The 13,971-nt window shown below is 35.3% G+C and overlaps 1 protein-coding gene across 3 annotated transcripts in view; it reads left to right on the top strand.

The window, feature by feature from the left end:
- CSMD3 (CUB and Sushi multiple domains 3) overlaps nt 1-13,971 on the top strand; it is a 1,081,491-nt gene that overhangs the window by 643,466 nt on the left and 424,054 nt on the right. For all 3 annotated transcript variants that reach the window (XM_033843074.1, XM_019931944.2, XM_019931943.2), the window contains 2 exons: nt 936-1,262; nt 4,993-5,187. In XM_033843074.1, the coding sequence (XP_033698965.1) occupies nt 936-1,262; nt 4,993-5,187 (522 nt within the window). The remainder of the gene's footprint in view (nt 1-935; nt 1,263-4,992; nt 5,188-13,971) is intronic.

Genomic DNA, 13,971 nt, shown 5'->3' with positions numbered 1-13,971 from the left:
CAATATATAACTGTTTTTTTAAAAAATTTAGCAGTTTTCAAGACCTGCATTTTATCTGAATTTTAATTTGTGCTGCAAAACACACATTTTCCTTTATTGAAAATGTTGATTATTTAACATTTTTAAAATATTTAACATTTTTAAACACGTACTGAGAACTTTTAAAGTGAGTGGAGGCCAAACGTTTTCTAATATTATCTTTTTTTCCTCTGTGTAATAAATCATTGTTTTTTAATCCTTCCTCTACTTTCTAAATGTTCTGTGTGAACCTTTAAATCATATTTTTTAAAAGCTAAAAAAATAAATCTGAGGGGAAATAAAGACCAACCTTAGTATGGTATGGGAGTTCTTATTTAGTTTTTTTCCAGCATTAGCCCCTAGTGGCAGCTATAATAAGTGTTAATTCATCTCCTTATCTGTGTTATAAGCTATCAGAGCATCCCATGGCCATGGTAGGAGTGAAGTTCACCTAGTTACTACCCTCACTCCAAGTTTTCTCCAGGTTGTATTATCCCAGTTATGTTAATACCTACATAATATTTGTGTGTGTTTGTTTTCAGTCATTTTGTGAGCATTATTGTTTTCTTTGGAAATGTGTATATACTTCTCCAATACTTTTTTAAGCACAGAAACTAAAACTTTGCACTGCACTCTAACATGGACATGATAAATGTCAAAATAAATTGCTGTTATTACTCCAATTATATTTTTGTGCATATTTAAACATACAGTAATTCAAAGTACTAGTAGCCTTCCTTAATAATGTGCAAACAACAGCATATTTTTTTATAAGATAGATTATATTGTTTAATATTTTTTTTAAACTGCTAATTGATTATTATAATTGTTGGCTGTGGCAAAATGAGGTAATTTGAATTATTTGAGGTAATAAATTTGAAAATTTATTGTTTTTTATAATCTTCCTACTTTAACAGTTCCTTGCCTCTCTAACTTTACTGCACCAATGGGAACAGTCCTTTCTCCTGATTATCCCGAAGGGTATGGAAATAATTTAAATTGCATCTGGACAATAATCTCTGAACCAGGGAGTCGGATACACCTTTCTTTCAATGACTTCGATCTGGAATCCCAGTTTGACTTCCTTGCTGTTAAAGATGGAGACTCTCCAGACTCCCCAATTCTTGGAACCTTTACTGGGACTGAGGTGCCTTCTCATCTTACTAGTAATAGTCATATACTACGATTGGAATTTCAAGCTGACCACTCAATGTCAGGACGTGGCTTTAACATCACTTATAACAGTAAGTTTAATTTTTCCATATAACATATTTCTACACATTAGAGCTAGAATGGAATCATACAAAACAGCTCTCTTTTTCCACAGATAGGAAACTTGAGCAAGTCATATACATAATTTGTATCAGGGACAGTCTTTCAGCCCTTGATTTCTAACCATATTTTTACTCCTTACTGTGTCATTTCTCTTTGTGAGAGGCCTGATGTTAAGGAGATATATATTAAATATAATTACTATATCACCAATATATTAGCTTATTCTATTAAATCTTATAAGCATAATCTCAAACCTACTGTACATAACATATTTTGCTCTGTTATTGGTATGCAAACATAAAAGGGGGATAGATCCTTCCTTCAAGATATTCATATACCAGTAGAGGATTTTAAACAAATAATGACAACACAGAGTTATAATTCCAAAGACAAAATTAGCTAGACTATCAAAGTATCACAGAGAAGGAAATTACTAATTCTGGGCAGTAGGTTACGGAGCTGACTTAGCAAAGATGCTATGGGGGCAAAATACCTTAGTGATTAAGAATATCAGCTCTAAGGTCAAACTATGCAACTTCAAATCTTGGTTTTGCTACACTTTTAGGTTTAATAACAGAGCCTCAGTATTCATCCATAAAGTCATACTGGGTTTTTGTAAGGAGCTGTCGATGAAAAAAATAATCAGTGGTCAATCTAAGAAAGAAATGAACATTTTTTTTCCAAGCCAACCTGTGGATTATAACCTGGGAGACAGTCTTTCAGAAAGCTCTGAGGACTGTTCCACCTGTTAGAGGTCAAAGCACAGTTATGTAAGTTTTTGAGACAAAGGGTTATAGTCAAATGACCTATTAACAGTTTACACGATCCAGATCTGCACATCCAAAGCAAGTAGTGGGTCATCGTGATCCCTTTTGAGATTAAGAAGGACTGTTATCTACTAAGGAGGTCTGGTTAATGCAGATGAATGATACACACTAAAGAGGAAGGAAGAAGCCCAAGATGGCAGAGAAAAATTTATGTTTAAATTTTCATCTTGCCATAAAATATGAATTTTATTTAATCAGAGTAAATAGGGTAATGCATGTAAATAATTCAGCATATATACCTAATAAATACTCAATAAACATTAACAGTTGTTGTTTAGTTGTCTTCTGAAGTATTCCCTGTCAATTCTTATTTTATTATTGTATTTATTACATTGCTTTAGATTTAAGAATTCTTCGAGGTTATTTAGCTATTGTCTATCACCCATATTTTTTGTATTTCAAAAGGATGCATATTATTTTTCTGAAAATAACGTGGTGTAAATATAGCAAAAAGATGAATCACATAAATGAGAAAAGTTAACAAACTTAGTAAGTTAACAAACTTACTTAGTTTTAAGTACGTTAGTAAGTTAACAAACTTACATTTTAATGCTTCCGTGTGCACATGTTTTACCTCAAACAAACTTACATTTTAATGCTTCCGTGTGCACATGTTTTACACTAGCTGTAGAATGCTAGTGATTTTTATTGTTTTCTTCAAAGTTACCACACTCTGTCAGATTCTGACCAACTTGATGAGTTATTTAAGTGTCACATTATAATAGGATTTAATTTCCTGCTCTTTAAAAAAGCACCGCACACCCCTCACCCTCACCCTTGCCCCAGCCCGTTCAGTGCTGAGCTTTGTCAATTAATAACAAAATGCAGTTATTGTCTTTTCAAAGTGACACTCTTAGTGAACATTGTCACTAATAAGTTGTCAACATGTAATTGCACATCATTAAAGTTGAATTAGCTGTGACATGTGTCAGAGAGACATGCTGTATAAAATGGTTGCTTTATCTGTAAGTCCCTTTTAAAATATTTCATATATATGTATAAATATAGACACATACATTTAACTATTTACAGTTTTATGTTGTCTTAAATGCATATATATATATATATATATATTTTTTTTTTCTTTTCTTGCCACACAGCTTGCGGGATCTTAGTTCTGCAACCAGGGATTGAACCCCAGACCCCACCAAGTCCTAACCACTGGACACCAGGGAATTCCCTTAAATGAATAATATTTTTAACTTTAATATTTATGGTATCTTGAAGGTATTATGGAAATATGCCTCTTGTTCCTTGTTCTGTTTCTCTAGTAAATAATTTAAACCATTGTATTAAAATTCTTATATTCAATGCTTCCTACTGCTGTTTTTTTCTGAAAAATTATCCAGCAGGCATTATATATAAGAGCAACCAGGGTTAATCGATACTGAGCTGTTTAAAAGCACAGCAGAAAACAATAATTAGAAATAAATGTACCTACAAAATAAATTTTATATATTTTAGAATTTACCTTAATGTTATTTTATACTGTTTAACTTAAAAATGAGGAGACTGGATGATACAATTATATAATTTATGAACAGTATCACAGTGATGATTTAGTGAAAAAATTTTAAATAGCTGCATGTACCCATGCAGTATGTATATAATATTAAATTGTAAATACCCCTTAAAATATGTTTTACATATTTAGACTTTGCTACTTTAAATATTCTTCCACTTATATTATACTAATTTAAACATTTATAATGCAAATTTATAGGGCTCATGTAATCTATAATCTATGAGAAATTTAAGTAAGCATATTGTCCTTACACTTCTGCTACTTGCTGGGACGGGGCTAAATACACATCCTGGGAGATACAAGGTAAAATAAGATAGTGACCCTGAACTAAAGAACTCACATTCTCTTGAGAGACATGAGACAAATAATCCAAGATACAATATGTTGTGGAGAGGGACTTCCCTGGTGGTCCAGTGGGTAAGACTCTGTGCTCCCAATGCAGGGGGCCCAGGTTCAATCCCTGGTCGGGGGACTAGATCCCACATGCATGCTGCAACTGAGTCCACGTGCTACAACAAAGATCCTGTGACCAGGTGCAGCCAAAATAAAAATAAATAAATAAATATTAAAAATATATATGTTGTGAAGAAAAAATTTAAAGCCAGACCAGGGGATCCATTTCAATACTGTCTCTATGATCTGAGGCAAGCTACTTAACTTTTTCTGAATCTCACATTACTCTTTAGAGTAAATGGCTATACTTTGCTCATCAGGCTATTCTAAATGTTAAGTGAGGTGACAATATATCTTTAGATATATCTAGGCTCCTATCACAGTGCCTAGAACATGGTGTTTGCAAAAGAATTACCTCTTTTCCCTTTTCCTGGATGGCAAAGACTAAATGATATATGGAAAATTATAGAGAAATTGTAAGACTTTCATAACTAGATTGAAACATTTCACTTTAATACTCACTGTGAGATGATCTCTTCGTTCCAAACAATGAATCACAAGAAAAATTTTCAAAGGGGCCTAGTCAACCTGCTCTGTATCAGCCTGCTCTGTATTCACATTAATTGGAATTCTGTCCAGCTTATACTGGATATTTTTGCTTAGATAAGGCAAATGATTTCAAGAAATAAGCAGAAACAATTCTATTTTGAAGTTTTGTAATTGTAGAGTGTAGTTCACATTTTAAAACAACCACATCCATTACACATCAGAGAGAAAAAGGTATGGTCAGAGGAGAGCCTCTCTCTCTCTCTTTTTTTTTTTTTTTTTTAAATAAAGGCTTTTCTAGACATGAGCATAACCATTTTAAAAATCATTTTTTCTCATCCCCAATACACAAGGGTCTGTCTCATACTGCTAGTTTGTGTGTTTTTCTCTTTTTTTGCTGTTCTCAAGCATTTGGACATAATGAGTGTCCTGATCCTGGAATACCAATCAATGCAAGGCGGTTTGGGGACAACTTTCAATTAGGAAGTTCGATTTCAGTTATTTGCGAAGAAGGATTTATTAAAACCCAGGGAACAGAAACAATTACGTGTATTCTTATGGATGGAAAAGTGATGTGGAGTGGACCAATTCCAAAATGTGGAGGTAAGCACAATGGTCAGTGCAAAATACAATTCCGTCGTCACTATGCACTAGAAACCATAACAGGAAATTCATTGTTCTACCAGGACTCTTGTAATCTTAAAATATCATTTAGCATTATACTTTAGACATATAGTATGTAGTTAAATTACACTTTTAATATTTATTTTTTATTTTTATTATTTTAATTTTTAGAAATCTTTTAGAAGCTCCCTTTAAAAGGAGCTCTTATTAAAAGATACACATTAATAAACAGTAGATATTGGTTGCATGTGTAGAGTACCTTTAATATATTTCATAGTTACAGCTGAGTTAATTTTATAGTTTCCAGTCATATTTTTCTTGGTCTTTTAACTATTCATGGTATAAATTGAATTTATTTTTTAAAAAGCATTAACTATTATTAATCATAATAAATAAATTTATGCTAAAGCACCCATTATTTAAAATGTATAATTTTGGTAGGCATAATTCACTAAACATTTTTTTTTTCAATTTTGATTTGCCCAATGAAATGCAGTCAAGAAAGTTCAGGACAAAATATATGTGTGTTTTATGTATCTATATATACATACACAATGTTTGGAAGTACCTATATATCTTTGAATATATATAGTCGCATAAAGTCACAAATTATATTGGTAAGAAGGAAGGATGATCATCTTAAAGCTAAAACATATCAAGTATATAGCGTTTCAATATAGAATCTATAAGAGCGTTGAGGGGGGTTTATTTAGGATTGTCACAGTAGGAAGTAACATTCTGAATTCTATTTTTCTCCTACTCTAAGGTTACACATCCATTTTATTTAAAAATATATAAAAGGACTTTTACTAAGACAGATGAACTAGGGCCATTAAACACCCTTTAGTAGGTCACCATGTAGTGATTAGGTGACAATTTTAAGTGGTTTCTTCTTTTTCTTGCTTTCCCAATTATTCTTGTTAGCTGTGCCCAAACTGACATTAGAACCTTTGTTTTCTCAATTTCTAGCTGGTGAATTGAGAATATTTAATATATACTTTCCAAAACATTTGTTTTCTCAATTTCTAGCTGGTAAATTGGGAATATTTAATATATAACAGACAATTGAATAATACAGCTATTACTTATAAATGTTGAGTTTCATTGAATTGAACATTTTCATAATATCTCATGATGAAGTAATCCAGACCATGCAATTAAGTTTTCCTCTTAGTCCCTTCAATTAGCATCTCCCTCCTCTTCTAATCACCTTCTCATTTGTAACATCAGGGGGCTGAACTAGATGACTTCACTGTTCTTTTCCAAACCTCAAATATTATGGGCTTAGTAGGGGTTACCCTGACAATGGCTATGACTATGCTATTATGTCTAAAAAAACATAATGGAGTTGCACAATACAGGACTAAAATAAAAAGAGAAGAATGGAAGTAGTGTTAAATTTTTTCCATCATAATTTGCCCTGGAGCTCATTTGTTCTTTTAACCATAGTTCCTGACCTAGACTTGGGGAATCAGTCAGGAAAGCCTACATTAGTATTTGAAGGAAAAGTAGGAGATAAAAGTTTGTTTCAGGCAGAAGACATAGTACTGGTTCAATGTGACTGGAGTGAAGGATAGAGGGACAGGGTTTGATGAACACAGAGACCTCTGAAGAATGAAATGCTTTGTAAAGAGTGCTAAGCAGATTAGAAATTATCCTATGGCAACAGGAAGCCACGTTAGTTTGGAAGTGACATGACCTGAGCCTCTCCCTCCCCTGCACTGGGAGTTGTTTACAGTTTCAGTGGACAGGCAGAGACTACCTCCAGATAATTGAATCTCATTGGATTCTCACTTGCCTAACTTGGGTGTTGGTTTAGGAGCTGCTTGGTGCCTAGCTGCATGGGGTGGTGAGAATAATGAGGTTGACATCAACGAATCATTTGATGAATTGCTGCTTTATTTGAGACAGCAATTTCAGTGAGATTTTTCACCATGAAAAATGAATGGTGTTTAACTTTTAAAAATAAGTGAAACAAAATATTCAGAACTAAGTTGGCACAGGCCAGTAGGCCTTTCAGACATCCTAAAGAGAACTGTATAAAGGAGAAGAATATTTTTTTCTTCATATGTGAGTGGAATTACATGCAGTTGGCTGGCTCACCTGCCAATTTCTGGATCCAACACGAGGTAGGAACATCACCAAGGATAAGGCTGGAGCCAGGGAAGGCAGAATGGTAGTGGGCTGGAAGCGATCGTACAGTGGCACTTGCCAGATTACCTGCCACATCCCAGGCTGTGTTTTGATCCAGGTTCCACCCAATAAAGCAGACTGATTTCAGCTCCTGTATAACTAACTCTGGTGGGTTTCATTTCTAAGACTCTGATTAAGGTTTGTAAAGATTTCCTTTAGTTTTGCCTGAATTCTACTTAGGTACTAACGAGAAGAGCCTGAGACTAGCTGAGGAAAGCTTGTTTTTCTCTTCCTGTTTTCTTTTTTTTCCTTCTTTTTTTTTTTAATCACACCACTTCCTCCCCCATTCCCCAAGCTGCCACACAGCCACTCCAACTTACACAAAGAATTATGTCTGGAAGCTCTCTCTGCCTATAATCTTTGTTCTTTAGACCTTCCATATTTTGACAGAAAAGTTTTGCTTATTATTTATTATAGTTTTTCTTTTGGGGCTTTCTCACAGCTTCCAATATATGCTTAATATTTTAGCTAAAACTTTTTCATTATCATCGTATTAAACACTTTATATAGTGAAGTATGTACATGTTTATGTATTCTCATTAATACAAATAACTTTCTACTTTTATTTTCTTCACACAAAAAACTCCAAAATCAAATGTATTGTTAAAAATTGCTAATATGCATGGATTGCTGTGTGTTAAAATTAGAAAACAGAAAGAATTTGTTTTAATCAGAATTTATAGAGCAAAGGAAGTCACTATAAAATGTTTTGATAAGAAAACCCAGGGCTTCAACTTACTTAAAGATTGCCTTCTCCCCACAACTCCTCTCTGTCACAGTAGGGTAGAAGTTTAGGCATATTGGCAAATTAGTGGTCCACCCACATCAACCAGTCTTCAACCCTAAAACTGTGGAAAATCTTTGAGAAAAGTGAAAAGAAACTTTTTGTCAGCCATAGGCCTTGAATAAGAATTCTTCAAACCAAAAGGGAGAAATGAAATCACATATGTTTCAGTTCTGTGATCCCATAGCTGAACTTAGATTTATTTTGGATAGCTTAAATACAATTGTTAACAGAATTGGGTTATACATTTTATTCATTGACCTGAAGTTCAACACTGATACATTAGCTAAGGATAGATTTAGGCTATCTTTGTGAAAATTTGAACCTTTTTCTTTAGAATGGGGTGATCGAATTTCCTCATGAGGAAGAAAGATTTGATGCTTTATAAAGTCTTGTGATCTTTCAGTTTTGCTAATTGAAAACAAAATACATTAATTTTTATAATTAGCATTGAAACCATTCACTTTGAATTCAATTTAGTAACTCAATTTAGTAACAATAAATGACTCTTTCACCCACACCTAGACAGTAGCCTGAATATAACTGGCTCTATCTAGGGCCAATCTCTGCATAGTGACTTCAAAGACATCCTAAAACCATGAAGAATAGTGTGAATGGTTATCATAGGTCTCTTTTAATGGGCTGACACAGGGATTTTCATGATTTTCTACCTAGAAATCTTCCTAAAAATCTTCTTCCTCTCTCTCCACCAAAGCTTCCCACTCATAGCAACTGCATAAACACTCTCCTTCTCTTCTGCTGTAGTCCCCTCACATTCATTCTTCACACAGCCCAAGCGCCTTATTGGGCACCTTGTGAGTGTCCTCCGTAAATTCAGCCCTCGGGAAGTGCAATTTTCTTATAAGAATCTTTCCCCTTGGAATCCCTTCTTTCTTCACTCATTTTCCTTCTTTTTATGTGATCAGAATTCCTTTCAGGGACCTCTGAGGGCATTGCCAGGTTCACCCACATGTATCCTTCAAAGTTGCTTCTATCAGCCTTGGTTCTAGGAAATTTGGAATAGGGAGGGAAGGGACAACCTTAAGTACATTTGGATTTATTTCTCACTTCACCTGTGTGTGTGTGTGTGTGTGTGTGTGTGTGTGTGTGTCTCCTGAAACACAGGTAAGATGGTGCATTTACTCATTTTTCTCAAAGGACTAGTGGGATACTAGATTTTCTTTACTGCACCAAGCAATGCAAACTGGAGTCAGCCCTTACCCACAAATCCTGGAATCTTTTTCTCACACAGTAAAATCCCATAGGATTTCTAGTCACTGGACTATTCCTTGTGACTAATACTGCTACATAGAAGGCAACATTTAAGGTATAATATTTGACCCACTCAGAGAGGTTTCCTTAGTGGCTTTAGGAAACCTACTGGTCTCTGCCCACCTATTTTCTTCCTGTCCAAGGGCTAGCTCCAAAGGATTGAGACATACCTGCCTTATTGTCCATACCTCAAGTGATCTGAGCATCATTATTTGGCCTTCTGTCTTCATTGTCTCTTTTTACCATTTATTGTTTAAAGTCTATTTTGTCTGAGACCTTCTTTCTTGAGTACAACCATCATTAACTTATTTTTCTCAGCTTTGATTCACTTTATCAGATGCACGAGACCCTTTGTAGTGGGGAACGAGTCTATGGTTAGATGGTAAATTGGCTTTAAGTCTGCTCTGTCATGAACTTTTTACAAGTGCTTCTGGTCCTATCTTTTGTTTGTACCTTTTCCTAGCTATCTTGTTTTTAAATATAGCTGTGAGTTTACTGCATATCCAGAACATATTGTTCCAGCACGTGCACTCAGCTCAAATTCATCTGGATACTTATGTCCTCTAGTTTGGTGAAGCCAACTGCCATAAAATGGAGGTTTTGATGGATCTGAGTCCACTAATAGATCCAAATGCCCAATGTCATAACCTCAGATGCTTATAAGAGCTAGACGGTAACAGAAATAAATTACATGAGCTGAATAAAACAGGCTATCTCACAAGCAGTGAGCACTGTTATCTAGAGTTTTCTGTTTTAAAAAGCAGGACAATTGGACATACATTATTTTCTGTCTCTGTTGCAGTCATATAAGGAAACTGTTCCTGGATATGAGGATTTATTATTCACTGGTGAATGTCATTATAAAAAAAATGCTACCTAATTATACTCATGTAGACTGAAGGATGAGAAGGATTTATTTGCAGACCAAAAATGAGAGTGGGAAAAAAAAAATGAGAGTTGGGTTAAAATGTATTCATTATTTCTTTATAAAATCTGAAATACATGCCATCTACATTTTAAAATAAAATGTTCCTTAATAAAGTTATAAAATTATTTAACTGTTCATGAAAAATGTTGGGCGAATCTAAAAGTTGTATATTTTATTAAATTTCATTTTAATAAATATACTACTCAGGATCATTTTAGTCTCTCTTCCTGGTTTCTCTTCATTTCTATGATCTCTGTTTGTATGTGTTCCAGAGCTAGGTCTTGAATATTTTCTTTATTTCCACTCACTCTATTCATACTTTTCATCCAGTTTCCAGCTTTAAATAACACCTATGTGTTGATGGCTCTCAAATTTACATTCTTCTACTTCTCTGTCCTGAAGTCCAGACTCATCTATTCAACTTCCTCCTCAATATCTCCACTTAGATGTTTAATAGGCATCTCAAACTTAGCCTGTCCAAAACTGATCAGATCCCCCCAGTCACTCCAAACCTGATACTGTCACAGACTTTCTCTATCATCATTAATAGCACTCCATTCTTCCAGTAATTCAGGTGAAAACTCTTGGGAGTAATTCCTGACTCCTTTCTTTCTATCACAACCATACACAATCCATCAGAAAAATCTGTTAGCTCTACCTTGAATACCTATATTCAAAACCCATCTACTTCTCACTTCCTTAACTGCTGACATCCTTGTCCCAGCAACCATCATCTCTGGCCTAGATTACTGCAACAGTCTTGTAACTGGTCTCATTGCTTCTGCCCTTTCTCCTATTCAGTTCTGTAGAAACGGTTTGTTATTCAGTTTACCCATGCCCACCACTTAGTTTCTTCATAGTTATTTCTCTTATGGGACTCAGAAGGCCCTGATACGTATATACTATCTGCTTCTCTCCTCCTTTTTACCTGGCTCCTTGTCTCCCATGCCCTCTTCACTGTAGCTAGCAATGCCCTCTTTGATCTAAAGCAATCCCCTCAATAAAAATGGAAATAGAATGTTGGCCTTCTGGATTACATGGTCGTGTTCTTGAATATAATTAGGATGTAATACATTCATTGAACTGCTTTATAGATAAAGAGGGTTATATTTAATAAAATACATTGGAAGACTTGGGTGAATGCTATTGGCTCAAAGTGGTTGATTTAATTAAGATGCTGAGTTAAGACTAACTGAAAGAAAGTTTTTCCTTCCTTGTGAAGATTTATAATAATTTCTAATATTGTTATCATTGTAGCTTCCCTGAGAAGAAAAACAGTGAAAGCAAAATGCATGACTAACAAGGTATACAGGCAAAATTTCCTGTTACTTTGGGAATGACAACTTATACCATACCAGCTAAGGAGAAAACTGTTGCAGTATCCCTGTCCATAAAAAATTGAGGTCCCGATACCTCCTTTATGGCTTATTAAGTGGGTTCTAACTGACTCATTTCTCTCAATCATAACCTCAGATATCCCACTCCCAGTTTATATAAGCAGCAAAAGAAAAGTGAGGGAAATTGAGATCTATATCTATCTATCTACCTACCTACCTACCTACCTAAACTGTTGGAGTCAAAAGTTGTTCATCTTTTCCTTTATCTCCCCATAGGAAGGAGGATGTTAGTCTCCTTTTCAAGCCAAGTTAAGGAGAAGGACTCTAAAAGAATCCCTCATAAGGGAATGTAGTTGCCTGTGAAAAAGAGGAACTAGAATCGCCAGGTAGATATCTGATTATACAGTGTACTTGCTGATCTGCCTTCTATGCTGAATGAACAAGAGAAAGAAAATTGATCAAAACTGGCAGATTAAAGAGAGGGAAAGCTGGCTAGTTGAAATCATTTAGCAAGTCAATGATGTGAGCTTCCTCTGCATCAAATGAATACCAAAGAAGGTACCCTGGCTTAGCCACTAGGTAAAAGAAACTCAACAACCAGACACCATAGGATGTACTGTCAGGGGTGAAAGCAGGGAGGTAACTGGAAAAGGTTGATCTCTCTTCTATCAGGAAATTTCCTAATAGAAGTGAGAAGCCACCCTTCTAATTCTTGGCCTTTACAAAGAACTCATTTATTATCCTTATGGAAAGAGCAAAACATTTTCCATATCTGACAAATAGAAGATCTCAGGGACCAGTTAGAGTTAGTGAGGAAACAGCAACAGTCAGGAGAGGACTGTGACAGCACACTTTTCCTCATTTTAGCCCTAACACCCCACAGGAAAAAGGACCTAAAGGGAAGAGGAAGGGGACATGCTGAGAAAGGATACAGCATCTTCTCTGCTCCAACTGCTGAAGCGAATGGAGGAATGAATCAGCAAGTGCTGGTCCTCCATCAGCACCCCCCTCCCCATCCTCCAAGGTGCTCAAAGATGCACCTTGGGTGGGTAGGATTAGGAAATAAGACAGAATTTTAAATTGGATTGGACCAAGTTTTTTAATACTGTAAGTGATGAGAATTTTCAAGGATGTGCCCAACACTTCTTTAAGGAGAGGGAGATTTGTCAGTGCATGTTTGAAGGCAGTAATTAAGAAAGAAGGGAGGGAGGGAGGGAGGAAGGAAGGAAGGAAAGAAAGAGAAAGAAAGAAAAGAAAAGAAAGAAAGAAAGAGAAAAGAGAGAAAGAAAGAAACCAATTTCTGTTTTCATTCCACTGATTTCAGAATATTCCATAAAATGCCTACTCAAGCAAGAACTTCCTTGCCCTCAGTAGAGAACTCCTTGCATAACTATGGCTTAAGTTTCTTTTTACTGTAATGGGATATCTTAGAGAATTCCTTGAGTGAATAGGATGGGACTAGGGTCCCTGGAGTACTGTTTGACAGCAAGGCTGGACTTGCATGCCAATGAACTTCCCCTTTGAGGATAAGGACTTTTCTCTTGAATCTCAGCCTCAAAGGGAAGGAAATCCTTCTCATTCACAGACGTTGCACTCTCTGGAGGGAGTTCATTTGAGGGAGCAATTAGAGTAACAGTCTGATGCATAGATCAGAATATATTGTGGTTCTCATAGAGAGAATGTGTGTTCACACACATATACCTATTCATGTCTAATAATAGACTTCTCTTTTAGTTGCATATTAAGGTAGCATTAAATTCCTAGAGGACTACCATAGGGAAAACTAATAGCACTCTGCAGGGTTTTGTTCCTAATTTCTGTGGAGCTGGGTAGGGGAAGGGTAGAAGGGGTTATAGAAATGGAAAGAGGTTCAGAGCTGTGATTGCTTGTCTGCATTTCTGGCACTTTAATCCCTATGTTTCTGACTTTCTCTTTTTATCCAAGAGAGAGAGGCAACTTGTTTCCCATAATTTTCTTTGAAACATCATCCAGTGTGTTGAGGTTAGACAGAGCAGGTGATTACTTACCACACCTATAACCAACCATAAAGCAAGTTTAAAAATTAAAAAAAAAAAAAAAGAAAGAAATGGAACATTCATTGTTCATAATCCCCAAGATCAAAACCTAGCTCTTCTTCTGGTCCTCAATTCCCTTCTGAGCACCTAAGTGCCACTTCTCAGATGAAAGAGCACCAAAATTCTGAAGCATTTTTATTCAAAAGAATTTTTGCTGAATACAGTCTGAAACAC

This window comes from Tursiops truncatus, chromosome 17 (assembly GCF_011762595.2).
Source record: "Tursiops truncatus isolate mTurTru1 chromosome 17, mTurTru1.mat.Y, whole genome shotgun sequence".
Classification (NCBI taxonomy): Eukaryota; Metazoa; Chordata; class Mammalia; order Artiodactyla; family Delphinidae; genus Tursiops; species Tursiops truncatus.
This window is presented reverse-complemented; position numbering and strand designations above follow the sequence as displayed.